Raw genomic sequence first — 12,420 nt, 5'->3', positions numbered from 1 at the left:
TTCAGGTGAGATTCAGGTGAGCCGAGTGAAGAGGGTGAAGAGAGGGCAGCGAGGGCGCTAAACCCAACGAATAAAAAGAATGCAAAAAAAGGGAAAAAACATACAACAGCCGGGATTCGCTGGTGGTCACCCACCCAACTACTAACCGGCCGGCGTGTGGCTTAAGTACGGCTGAGCGGACGGGAAGCCCTGTTTTCCACACCCTATGGTCGTATGTACTAGAAGCAGGATCAAATATGGTATATATAGTCTGAAAACAAGGGCTAACTTATATAGTATGGCTGTTCCTGCATAGGTCATGGCATTCGTCGATTCTTGTGGAGCTCCTTTGCTGAAGGTTTAGGCCACCATACAGAGATTGAAGAATACTTGGGAAGTTTTGTATTAGGTACTCGCAGTTAATCTGATGATAAGGTTGAATAAAGCCATTCGGGCCAGTTACATGCCAGTGAACAATGGCTTCTAGATTGTTGTCCTTACCAAAGGAGCATTGTAGACATGGGCTGCAAATTTTGCTGGTAACTCAGGGCGCAGAGTACATGACCCTGATTCTGAATAGATTAGTGTTCACAGTGGTATATTATTAGCTGCAGTTATAGTGCATAGTTAAGTGTCATGTAGTAAGACGAGGCTTAGCAAGATTAAGGCTAGCGCTGAGGGATATGAAGCACCTTTGATCTCCTTCCCTTTAAGCAAGTAGATCATGCCAGGGCTCTTTTTGAGCTTCAGGGTCTAGATTCATAAACTAATCTTATAGATACTACGTACTGTGGTCTGGCAGTTTACCCCTAACATCTACCATTCCTTATAAGTATGTAGCGGGTAAGGCCTGCTGGGTGCTTGAGCTTACCAGCACTTGCGACCTGCCTTAGGCATCAATGAACTCCAGTCCAAATCAGACATTAGCTTGTGGTCATATAATAATATACTAATTAATGTAGTAAGCTTATATTATATAACTTTAGATATCCAACTTCACGTTTCAATAAAATCATCTATATCAATCAAGAGCTAGCAGCAAGCTCGCTTAGAATCTCATCAGCCGCCTTCTCAGCTACCATGTAGGTAGACACAGCCGTGAAAGTACCCGGGATCTTGGGGTAAACGGAAGCATCAACGACACGGAGACCAGAAACGCCACGGACACGGAACTTGGAATCCAACACGGCCATGGGGTCGTCGTCAGCACCGATGGGACAAGTGCAAGAGGCGTGGTGGCCCCACGCGGCGTCCTTGACGTAGTTCTTGATGTCTTCCTTGGAAGTGACGGCAGCACCAGGGAGAACCTCGGTGACATTGACGAGTTGGCGCTTGAAGGCGTCACGGGCAAGCTCGATGGCTTCGTAGAGGGCAGTGAGATCGGCATCATAGTCGCCAACACCGGTGTCGAAGTAGTTGAAAGTAATTTTGGGGACGTCGAGGGGATTGGCGGACTGCAGGGCCACGGTACCGGCGGTGTTGCGGGGGTGAGCCTTCAGGATAGCCCAGGTGAACCAGTTGTGTTCATCGGTGGCGTTGATGCTGTAGTCGGGGAAGTAGCCACGGAAGTTGACCGGGCCACCGAAGCAGAAGATGTCGAAGCTATCATCGGCAGTCACGGAGCTCTTGTACAGCATAGTTGCAGCGAGACCGGGGGACGAGTAAATACCGCGGTCACCGAGGATAGGAGTCTCCCATCGGTTAATGCAGGGGTCAGCCTCATCGTGGATGCTAAAGGTGCAGCCGTTCAAGCAGGAGAAGTCCTCCTCGAGCTTGCCCTGTACGGAGATTTCGTAGTGGTCCTGGAGGTTGGTACCGACACCGGGGAGATCCTTGATGACCTTGATACCAAACTTGTTCAGCTCGTCCGCGGGACCGATGCCACTCAGCTTGAGGATTTGGGGCGAGTTGTAAACACCGCCGGCAACGATAACCTCACGGGAAGCAGTAGCGGAGCCAGGAATACCAGCAGAGGCGGTCTTTGACAAGGGGCTAGCCTTGTAAAGATGCTGGCCATCGAGGAACTCGACACCAGTAGCACGAGGCGGGTCAACAGTCTCATCGAAAGTCACCTTGGTAACATGGGTGTTCAAGCGAACATCAAGAGGGTACTTCTTGGTGCCATCGGTGTTCTTAGCATCCCGCACGGCGATAATGAATTCACGAGCACCATTACGGTGAGCGTCATCGGTCGAGATGGGGATTTGATAGTAGCCAGAAACGGTATCACGGGTAGTCGTATCAGCATTAGCATCGCCAGCCAGCAGGGTGGCAATGTTGATGACATTGTTAGTTAGGTTACCAAGAGCAAAGGCACCACCGGTAAGCATGCTGAGAAGTTGTGGGTCCTCGAGGACAATGCTCAGGGGAGCAGTCTCGGTCTGGAGCCATCCATCGTAACCATGACCCTCCATTCCGGGGAGCAGGTAGTGGTTCCTCTCCAGTTTGGCAAAGTACTTGCGCATATTGTCAGGCGACCAAGAGCTGTCGCCAGTCAAGGTTGAGATGTATTCAAAGTCGGATTGGTGGGGGTAGACAGCAATCAAAGCATTGTGGGCAGTACATCCTCCGAGGGTACCTAAAGTGACAATACATTAGGATCTTTAGAACTGTTTTCCAAATTGAAAGTATCTTGCATACCAGTACGAGGGTAGAGTGTTCCCATCAGTGTCGAGCCTTCAGGAGGGTTCAGACCAGTATATAGTTCGCCACTGGGCGTTTTGTAGGTAGTCTTGAAATCACGAGCTTGGCGCTCATCATCGGCATAGTGGTGAACGAAGAAGTTCCATGCGAGCTTCTCATCTTCAGAGGCTCTGGCCGAGTAGGCAGGGATGGTATAGTTGAAGGTTTCACCCTGGTCATCACCGGCTTCAAGCAGCAGAGTCTTGTGGCCAGCCAGAGCGAGGCGAGCTGCCAGTGGACCACCACCAGCACCGGAACCAACCACGACATACTCGTAACCGGTGATATTGACGGCCTTGGCGACGCCAGCAGTGGCGGCCAATAGGCCAAAAAGACGAGGAATAATCATCTTCAAGATAAGGAATGGCTATGAGTGAGTGGTGAATCTAACGTGCCGGGATTCCATCCAAGCTTATATATCATGGTGGAATTTGTTTCACCCCTGAAATACCATAGTCCTGATACTCCATTCTGGCATTCCCTCAATTATCCACTTTCACTAAACGCCGTTGAAATCCGTTGAAGTTGTTATGCCGCGGCTGTGGGGAGACTCTCGCTCATGGACTTGTGGATAGGGTCCGCCCGCCGACAGCTCGCGTCTAGCCCGTTTCAAGCAGCAATCCCGGAACCATCGTCAATAAGTTTAATTTGTACTCTGCAGAGCTCACCTGCCATCCCTGTTGATCTTCAACGGGGATCCACATCAGGCGTCGGTGATTGGTCGATTCGAGACCAGAGTAGGATCCGAGCACTCTCTATGGGCTGGCGGACCTGCTACACCGGGTTGGCCACTGGGTGGTATCGAGGGAGTTTGCGGAGCACTTGAGTTTCTTGCTCAAGGCGACGAGAAGGAAGGTGCTAGGGAGTCGGTAACACCTTCAGGACCCTAAGCCCCAGGCCCCGGGCCCCTTTGCGATTGCACAGGATGTAATCTCCCCATAGGTTCAATGATAGACTTAGGCCGTCCGATGCCCGATTGTTCAGCGGTCTTGAATTTCATCGACTGGCTGTGAGTGGGAATTTTTCCCATGCGGGCACGCTATCCTGTATCGAAACTAGAGCCTGGTCAACCGCGTGAAAATATTGACCAGTATGGAGTCAACAAGCTGACAGGTCAGTTGTGCCAAGAGGTTGCGGACAAGGTTTTTTCAGGGGCGAATCCTGCTGGCCAGATCCACTCATTCTTGAATTGGAAAGAGTCATTGACTACGCTAACTATCTTCTCTCTCAGTTGATTCAGGTCTTGCTTTTTAGGGGATTCATGGCCCCTGAGTTGGAACAATCAACACAGCATGTAAGAAATCATCTGGCGAATCTCACAAGAGCCTTGATTCTCGACCATACAACAAAATCACTAGTTCCTTGGAGTCCTTCCACCGTCACAGATGCCCGGGACGCAATAGTTACTATCCTCGAACATAGCCAGCAATTCTTCCTGCCACCAATCCTTACCATCTCTAATCCTTATCACCTCAAATCCTTATCACCTCAAATCCGGACCACCTTACCACCTCCAATCCTTACCACCTTCAATCCTTGCTGTCGGAACGTATTTACTCTTGCCACTATGGCCATGCCAATCATTGGCATTGCCTGTGGCCTGAGTATGCGCGCAGCGCTACTCATGTATTAGGACTAGCAACTGATGACATAATCTCACGCTTATCAGCGTCTGGGATTCAGGGGCATCCTGAACCGACGCTGATATGAAGAGAACATCGAACATCTATCTACATGAATCAATTGACTTTTGCTTTATGAGCATACACCCTGTCCACTTAACTGTGTACACAGTACCTAGCTGGTGATACCAACAATTTGTACAACAGGGCCTATATGCAATATTATTTAGCTGCTCTAATTCTCCCCTGCAGGGCCGAAGGGTAGCCCCATCAGCCCTAGCCCTGAGCCCTTCCCCTGTGTCCTTGCTTCCTAGCCCAGCAAACTATGTACAGACTACCTATCGTGGAAGGTTATACCGGAGTTAAATGCTGTGCCGAGCGCAGGGCCATCACAATTCCCTTATATCTGCACAATCTTCTGTATTTCCTAGCCGCTTAAGTAGCAGTGCATTCTCCCTTGCATTATTTGCATTTGCTTAGCGATGCTGACTAGCCATGGTCCTTTCGGAGGTTGATGAGCATAAAGTATTTTGTACCTTTTGGACCTTTTTTTGGGTGGACTAGCTCGGAAAGGCAGTCCAACTTCCCAGTATCTCAGAATTATAAGATCCGAAATTCGCCCAGGACCGCTCAATATCATCAGTGACTCAACGATATCTTTCCTTGCGTGGCAGATGCTGAAGGTAATCCATCATGATGCTCCGAATACTTTACATTTTGGTGGCCTTTCTAAGCTGCTCGCGCGTTCGTGCTGCTGCTGTCTTTGCCCATTTTATGGTACGATATTCCATTCCATCGTCATGCCATGAACCGGGAGCAATTATTGTTCTGGTTTTATCTGACCTTATATCTAGGTTGGCAATACTGAGAACTTCACCGTGGATGATTGCACACATAATATGCAGCTGGCCCTTGATGCGCACATTGATGCATTTGCTCTGAATATGGCTTCAGGCTGGTATTACAATCTTCAAGCAGTTGCCAATGCATTTGCAGCAGCGCGTACCCTTAATTCAAAGTTCAAGCTGTTCTTCTCCTTTGACTAAGCTGGTAATGGCTCCTGGCCTGAAGCAGAAGTCATCTCAATGATACACGAGTTTGGAGCCCTTGACGCTTACTATAAATATCATGGGAAGCCCTTTGCATCGACCTTTGAGGGCCCAGGAAATGCCAAGGACTGGATCAACATTAAAGCCCAGACAGAGTGCTTTTTTATGCCAGATTTGTCGTCAGTTGAGGCAGGCCCTGCTATGGAGTTGGCAGGAGGGGCCACAGACGGTCTTTTCAGTGAGTTTGTCACTTTTCAATTAGGACTATGCACCTTTGAAAAGAACATCTATAGGATAAGACTAGCTGGCTATCTATAAGGCTGGGTCACCTGGCCGTGGGGAAACCTGAACATGACAACCTATGTTGATGCTTCCTATAACCAGACGCTGACCGCTGCTGGAAAACCATACATGATGCCCGTCTCGCCCTGGTTCTACACTAACATGCCCGGCTATAACAAGAACTGGCTGTGGCGGGGTGATGACTTATGGTATTAATGCTGGATGCAAGTCTAGTATCTCTAACCTGAGTTTGTGGAGATCATCTCTTGGAATGATTTTGGAGAGTCTCATTATATTAGACCCTTGGACAACAGGCAATACTCCCCATTTAAGACTGGTGAAGGACCATTCAATTATGCTAATAATATGCCCTATAACAGCTGGCGTGAAATGCTCCCTTATGCTATTGACATATATAAGAATAGGATTGCAGAGTTTGAAGCAGAGAAGATGATTATCTAGTACTGCAATAGTCTAGCTAATGACTGCGACGTAGGCAATACCACCGGCAATACTGCTCAGCAAATACAGATTGAATTCCCTCCAAACCAGGTAATGCAGGACCGGGTTTTTGTCACTGCTCTGCTTTGAGAATATGGACAAATATTGGTGATTGGTCAAAATAAGCATCTGAGCTGGGACTTTATCCCTGAAAATGGAACCAGCCTGTACCATACCAGCTTCCCTTTAACCCATGCTTCCAATTTTCAGCTTGCTCTTGTGCGAGATGAGGTGGAAAATCTTTGATCTTGTGACTGGCTCAGGAGTGTCCGCTACCAATTGTGACAAAGGCCTCACAAACTGGAATGCATTTGTGGACTCAGTCACCACTGCAGCGTTTGGAGTCACTGCCAAAGCCCCACACACACTCCAAGAGCAACGTTGTGTCCAGGGTTACGGGGCAGGTAATTTTAATGGACTCTGCCAATTTACTTGCAAGTACGGATATGTAAGTCTCCCTCATCTATTCAAACAACGCACCCCGGCGCTCATTCAAGTCATCATATTAGTGCCCGGTTGGAGTGTCTGTCTGTACTGGTATGGGCACACCGGAACACCTACCAAGGCCAACTGGTGTGCAGGGCTACCCAGCAAATGGTGACGCCAATTATGGAGGCCTCTGCAGTTTTGCTTGCAACTATGGCTACTGCCCAGACAATGCGTGCAGTACGACTAAACAGCCGCCTTACGTTCCTACTTCGTCTCCCTTTCTTCCCCCAGCCTGCACGGCAGGCACCGGTACAGGCAGCCTGACGGGCCTCTGCAGCTACGCCTGCAACTTTGGCTTCTGCCCGATGCATGCTTGCTCATGTACCGCGCAGGGCGCCCTAGTGCAGCCTCCAGCTCAAACTAACAAATCTGGTTTCTCTCTGGTCGGCGAGGACAGCGGCCTCTGCTCCTTCACTTGTACCCGCAACTACTGCCCCTACCCGACTTGCACGCCGAATAGGTGGCCCCATCCGCACAACTTGATTGCATACGGAGACTCGTATGCGGCTGGGATTGGAGCCCATTGTGGCTGGATTAGCGATGAGTTCGACAACGGCGAGCAAGGGTGGGACTGTCGTCGGTGCGAAGGGGCTTACCCGTATCAGCTCCTGAGCGCCGGAGACCAGATGAAAGGTACGACCCTGCGCTTTCCTGCGTGCACCGGGGCAGTCATTGCGGATCTGGAGACTGCCATTTCCGGCCGTGAAGCGCAGTTGCGCATGATAATGGACAAGCAATACTACGCGAGCAGTGGCTGGGCGACCATCTCAATCGGGGCAACGATCTCGGCTTCAGCGATATCGCGTGGTATTGCCTGTACTGGTGGGATGAAGACAAATGCACCAGTGCTATGGCTAATGCAGCGACGAAACTCCGGTCGAACGCTTTCCGCCTGCAATTATCCACCCTATATGACAATATATTTTTGGACGCGCTTTCTCAGAGGACCACCGCGGACGGGTTCTTACTCGTCGTGACTGGCTACATACAATTCTTCTACAACGAGGATAGGGCCTGCGATCATTCGTACTTCTGGCGAGGTTCATATCTGACCCAAGAGCTCCGACAACAAATGAACTCGTTAGTGGTGACACTTAACAACGTAATCCAGGCCGCCGTCACAGAGGCTCAGGCGGAATGGGGCAATCCCGGATGGTCAGTCATTTATTTCGATGCAGACTCTGAGTTTGAAGGTCACTGGTTCTGCCAGCCCGGATATGACTATCGCAATTCGTGGTTTCTCGTCCCCTGGGGAGCAGACGCCCTAGATGATGGCACAGTCATCCCGATGACGCAGCCTGCGTCAACTGAAAAGGGGGTGATAGACCTGACGACCTACTGGAAAACATGCCAGGCAACGGGCTCAGATCCGTGGATTGACCTTATCTGTGAATACTCTATCGCCATGCACAACGGGACTCTTCCTGACTTTGGCGCATCTGGCCTTTACGGACCCTCCCCTGGTACTACTATAATGGCACCGCCGGAGGCTCAAAAGGCCATGCACCCAAAAACAATAGGTCACAATGCCATTTCAAAGGGTATCTATGACCTTCTTAGTACATTTCTCCCTGATGTCTGTAAGAGGCGATGAATGGAATGCTTGAAGTATAGTTTATAATAACCATGTATACAGCATGAGAGACTTGGCAAACAATCTTGTTAAAGGAAAGAATTTCAATAATCATCAGGTTTTTGAGAAGTGTACTTTCTCATCCACTCAATCACAGTGCGATACCAAAGTAAATTATTTTCTGGATTTACAATCGGATCCCCTTCATCTGGAAATACCAGGAGCGCACTATCCATGCCTCTAAGCTGGAGGACATTAAAAGCAGCTAATCCATCAGTAATAACCCTTTTGTAATTCAACTCACAATGGATGACCAAATGGGGAGTTTGCCAGCTCGCAGTAAATTGTGCTGGATCCCATTTCCTCCACTCACCCGGTGTTTCCCAAATAGGACCTCCAATTTCATTGATAAAATGTTGCCGATTGCTGGCTAACTGGGAGGTCATACTAAAAATCCCATCATGTGTCACAAGGGCCTTAAATTTACGACCAAGCTCGTGGCCTTGGATCCAGTTGACCATGTATCCTCCATACCCGGCACCAACCGCGACGGAGCGAGCAGTGTCAATGTATTGGAGGCTCTCATTTTGTTGCAGATATTCAAAGCATCCCTCAAGATCGGTATAAGGCAGCCCGCCCCAGGAATATTGGCTAGAATCTTTGAAAGCTTGCCCAAAGCCAGAGCTGCCTGCTGGATTGGGCGCAACAACAACAAAGCCATGCTCTGCAAATAATGCTAGATTCCATTGGACACTCCACTGGTTGTTCCACGCACTATGAGGGCCGCCATGGATGAAGAATGCCAAGGGGTATCGTTGCTGTGGGTCGAACTTGGATGGTTTGATCACCCAGGCATGGATTCTGCGATTCCCCGTGCTATCGAACCAAATAGAACTGACTTGTGCCTTAGAGAGCCCCAGATCCATTGTGCGACTTGCAGACAATACCTTTGGAGACTCGGTCGGAGCGGCTAGGTTAAAAATATTCCACGTGGGGGTCTCAACTAGGCTGCTCTGAGTGATCAGGATTTTCGATGAGTCCGATCGCACCGGTGTTACATGCGTAATAGATCCAAAACCCCAAGGATCAACCAGACTCAACGCCGCAGGACGCAATCTCACGAAGTCACGAAGTCCAAGATGATACAGCATCATCCGCCCATTCTGCTCAGCCTGGATAAGAAGCGTACCGTTGTATCCAAACGAGATGGCGCATGGGCTAAGATCCCATAGCCCATTGCCATCAGCAGATGCGAATATCTCATACACATTTTCGAATAATGGAAGCGGTATGTACATGATGCGATATTTGTCGGCTGCGTGTCCATCTCTCTTCTGGGATGTGAAGGCTATTGGTTGATTTTCATCTGACTTGTCCACTGCAACTGATGATATTGATCCTCCTAATCCCCGATACCGTCTTGCTGGATAGATAGGGTCTCTATTCTGCTGATCCCACTGTTCTATGGGTTGGACATAGCATGAGCATGCTGTATGAGTAGCATTGTTGACTTCCCTGTCCCTAGCAATAAATACCATAGCAAAGGAGCAGATTTCAAATTCTTGTAAGCTCTCTTCCCCTCCCAGAGGTGACATGGGCGATTCTAACCCCCCTAGTCCCGCAAATATCATTAGATTGGAAATGCCTGAGATACTATACTGACTCCCTGCCTCGGGTCCTCTTTGAAGATACCCATACCAGATGGAGTTCCTTAATTCGCTTGCATACGAGCATTCATCCCTGACAGGAAGGGTAGAGTAGAGTCGGCCAGTGCTATGGCTAGTGGATTCCGCAATCTGCCTTGGGTTCACCAGAGATCCATCTGGATTCGCCCTGCCACTGATCGCAAACGCAAGTTCATTATCGTCGTCCTCTCGAAACGGCAGTTGCCCGGTCACCTTAAGGTCAAAGGCTTGGCCAGGGACTGTGCCCGCTTTATAGATCTTAGTGGTAGTGCACTGTGCGTCACTGACCATCAAGTCAGTGTTGCCGCTTTCCAGCCATTCAAGCCATATAATCTGATTGCTTTTTGATACCCATTGAGGTGATCTGGCATTGGGATTCTCAGTGACATAATATGATTGACTAGTCGAAAGGTCCACAACGCGGATCTCCTTTTTCTCTGTTTGAGAGCGAAAAGAGTATGTGCTTTGAGTATACACTGCAAGAGTGCCTGCGGCATTTGGAGTCGGGTTTGAGCGCCTAGGTAACTCAAGTAAAGTCCTGCAAGAGTTGTTATGTTAAGCGTATTCTAAAGGGAAGTCTGGAAGATAGACCTACTCTGAAATGAGTCTCATCGTGACCATAGCGCGGCAGTTGATGATCTCCTGAGTTTGGGATGATAACATAGAGAGAAATTTGTAAGTCGCTCTAAGGTAAGGTCGATGCTTGCAGAGGTGGCCAGAACGGACCCTTATCAGTAGTTAGGGAAAAGGAACTAAAATGATGAATTGACCCCTCATTTGATTAATCTATGCTAGAAATTTGGATATTCGGGCATGAGGGGATTATGCAGCCAATCATATATCTCTAGCCTGTGACTCCGTAAGCACTACTTTCAAAGAGTAGCTGCCTTTGTTAAATGGAATGGCCCGTTTATTAGGCATAGGTAGTCCTATGTGGGTCTCAGGACTGCTATCGCAGCACCTAATATTGGAGGAATATAAGGTTTCAAATTTGGGTATATCAAGCGTAGAGGAGCGCCACTGTATTATAACTAGATATCAGCATAATACGTCTTTTGCTTCAACCATTTCTACAGTAGTTCTCAAATATATGAGGTATTAAGTCTCGATCTGCTGAGTACTTTAGAGCTCGAACTCCTCCACACCCTTATACTTTACCCGGAGAGTACGCATCTCGTAATGAGCCTCGACTGTCGGCGACCCCTTTATAAAAAGAACAACCTTGCCTGAGTCAACATGAGGGATCTCAAATTTGCAGCTAAGGCCGCCATACAACGTCCCCAAGCAACCCTTTTCCTTTCTATTGTGTCCGCTTTCTTGTTCCTCAGTCAAATGCTCAGGATTGGAGTTACGCTTGTCTTCCTCCTCGAAATCCGGATCTCCCAGAATCAAGTGTACCTTAATCTCGTTTCCAAAGTGTTACTGTCAACGATAACTTCAAACAACATAGAAATGTCAGCACAAGGGAAACTAATGGTATGTACAAGATATAGAATGCTTGATGATAAGGGGCCTCAAAAGTATAGGTTTTTTGCTGAAGCGTTGCTCTGCTGATCGGCAACCTAGACGTTGCATGAGCTTCAAGACCAATAGAAAATGCTATTGCAGAGAAGCCTGGAATTTTATGAGCACTTTATGATAACAATAAACTCCTCAAACAGTCTTACCTAAAAAATTCTTCAAATCGCATTTTTAAAAGAATTACTTCGCGCAAATAACTCTAGAAGCATTCGTGAAGATATGGTGAAGCTGTCGAATGCAGCGTGTTATATTTCAGGGCTTCATCCTCGTCTCTCGAACGGAAGTCAAATGTAAGAAACTCGAGACTGTCCTCATGCCACGGAAGTGCCCGAATGATTGTCGCAGGATTTGAATCTTCCAACAAATATCCTGAAGGGGAACTGTGATGAATGACTCAGGGCGTTTGCAGCTTCAGATTAAAAGTGCAAAAACGGTATACCCCAAGCTGCTGTTCTGTATATTAATGTGACGGAGTAAAAGGCCTCCACTAGCTTGGAGTTCAGATAGAACGCCCGCATGGTATTCTCCATCCTCGCAGTTCCCGAGCGAAAGGGATGATAACTGCCTGAGCCTAAAGATAGAGCTCCGACATTGTAGACTAGTATAGAGAGTCGACCAATACATAGGATGGATCATCCTATAGATAGGCGGGGATATAAAAGATTGAAGACAGCACAAATAGTTTTTATCCAGTAGTGGGCCGTTAAGGAATTTTGTGAATTGTTGAGCCTCAGGTACCTGGAGATGCTGGAGATTTGGGATCCTCTCGAGGAGAAACTTGAACATATCTTGAGCTTCGGCAATATCTGCTTCTGGGGCGCACCGGGCACTTATAGATCTTGATTAGGAAGGGAAGGCTCCATTTGAAGGTGCTGGGAAAAGCTCCTTAAATGCTCCAAGCATCATTCCGGTGATGCGATCCCCCAGTTAAATATTCGAAAAAGCAAAGGACGGCTTAAAGTTCGCATTTTTCTTGAAAGCAAAGATCATACTGAAAGCGACTTTAAGTCATGTCTCTCGAGTATATCAAGCAAAAT

The 12,420-nt window shown here is 48.3% G+C and overlaps 4 protein-coding genes across 4 annotated transcripts; 2 read left to right on the top strand and 2 right to left on the bottom strand.

The window, feature by feature from the left end:
* Positions 1-963: 963 nt before the first annotated feature.
* P174DRAFT_413658 (GMC family oxidoreductase) lies at positions 964-3,450 on the bottom strand. The gene is made up of 2 exons (XM_024824358.1): positions 2,620-3,450; positions 964-2,557 (listed from the first exon to the last, which is right to left on the bottom strand). Exons 1-2 carry the CDS (start codon positions 3,008-3,010, stop codon positions 1,005-1,007), a joined length of 1,944 nt encoding a protein of 647 aa, XP_024678250.1. The 5' UTR covers positions 3,011-3,450; the 3' UTR covers positions 964-1,004.
* Positions 3,451-4,976: 1,526 nt separating this feature from the next.
* On the top strand, positions 4,977-5,830 carry P174DRAFT_435029 (uncharacterized protein; the record flags this gene model as incomplete). The annotated part of the gene is made up of 4 exons (XM_024825907.1): positions 4,977-5,060; positions 5,138-5,285; positions 5,331-5,570; positions 5,652-5,830. The coding sequence occupies 4 exons, from the start codon at positions 4,977-4,979 to the stop codon at positions 5,828-5,830; spliced, it is 651 nt and encodes a 216-aa protein (XP_024678249.1).
* Positions 5,831-7,056: 1,226 nt separating this feature from the next.
* P174DRAFT_334070 (uncharacterized protein) lies at positions 7,057-7,592 on the top strand (the record flags this gene model as incomplete). Its single annotated transcript, XM_024821679.1, has 2 exons — positions 7,057-7,306; positions 7,339-7,592. Coding segments are annotated over 2 exons (504 nt in total), but the record flags the coding sequence as incomplete, so codon positions are not given.
* A 689-nt stretch (positions 7,593-8,281) lies between these two features.
* P174DRAFT_396353 (acylamino-acid-releasing enzyme) lies at positions 8,282-10,591 on the bottom strand (the record flags this gene model as incomplete). The annotated part of the gene is made up of 2 exons (XM_024823736.1): positions 10,458-10,591; positions 8,282-10,400 (listed from the first exon to the last, which is right to left on the bottom strand). The coding sequence occupies exons 1-2, from the start codon at positions 10,523-10,525 to the stop codon at positions 8,282-8,284; spliced, it is 2,187 nt and encodes a 728-aa protein (XP_024678247.1). The 5' UTR covers positions 10,526-10,591.
* Between the last annotated feature and the right edge of the window lie 1,829 nt (positions 10,592-12,420).

Source organism: Aspergillus novofumigatus (genome assembly GCF_002847465.1).
Source record: "Aspergillus novofumigatus IBT 16806 chromosome Unknown P174scaffold_9, whole genome shotgun sequence".
Lineage (NCBI taxonomy): Eukaryota > Fungi > Ascomycota > Eurotiomycetes > Eurotiales > Aspergillaceae > Aspergillus > Aspergillus novofumigatus.
This window is presented reverse-complemented; position numbering and strand designations above follow the sequence as displayed.

Coding starts and splice junctions, on each gene's coding strand:
- P174DRAFT_413658 (XM_024824358.1), bottom strand. CDS start 3,010: ATGATTATTCCTCGTCTTTTTGGCCTATTGGCCGCCACTGCTGGCGTC. Junction 2,558..2,619: donor AACACTCTACCCTCGTACTG/GTATGCAAGATA, acceptor TTGTCACTTTAG/GTACCCTCGGAGGATGTACT.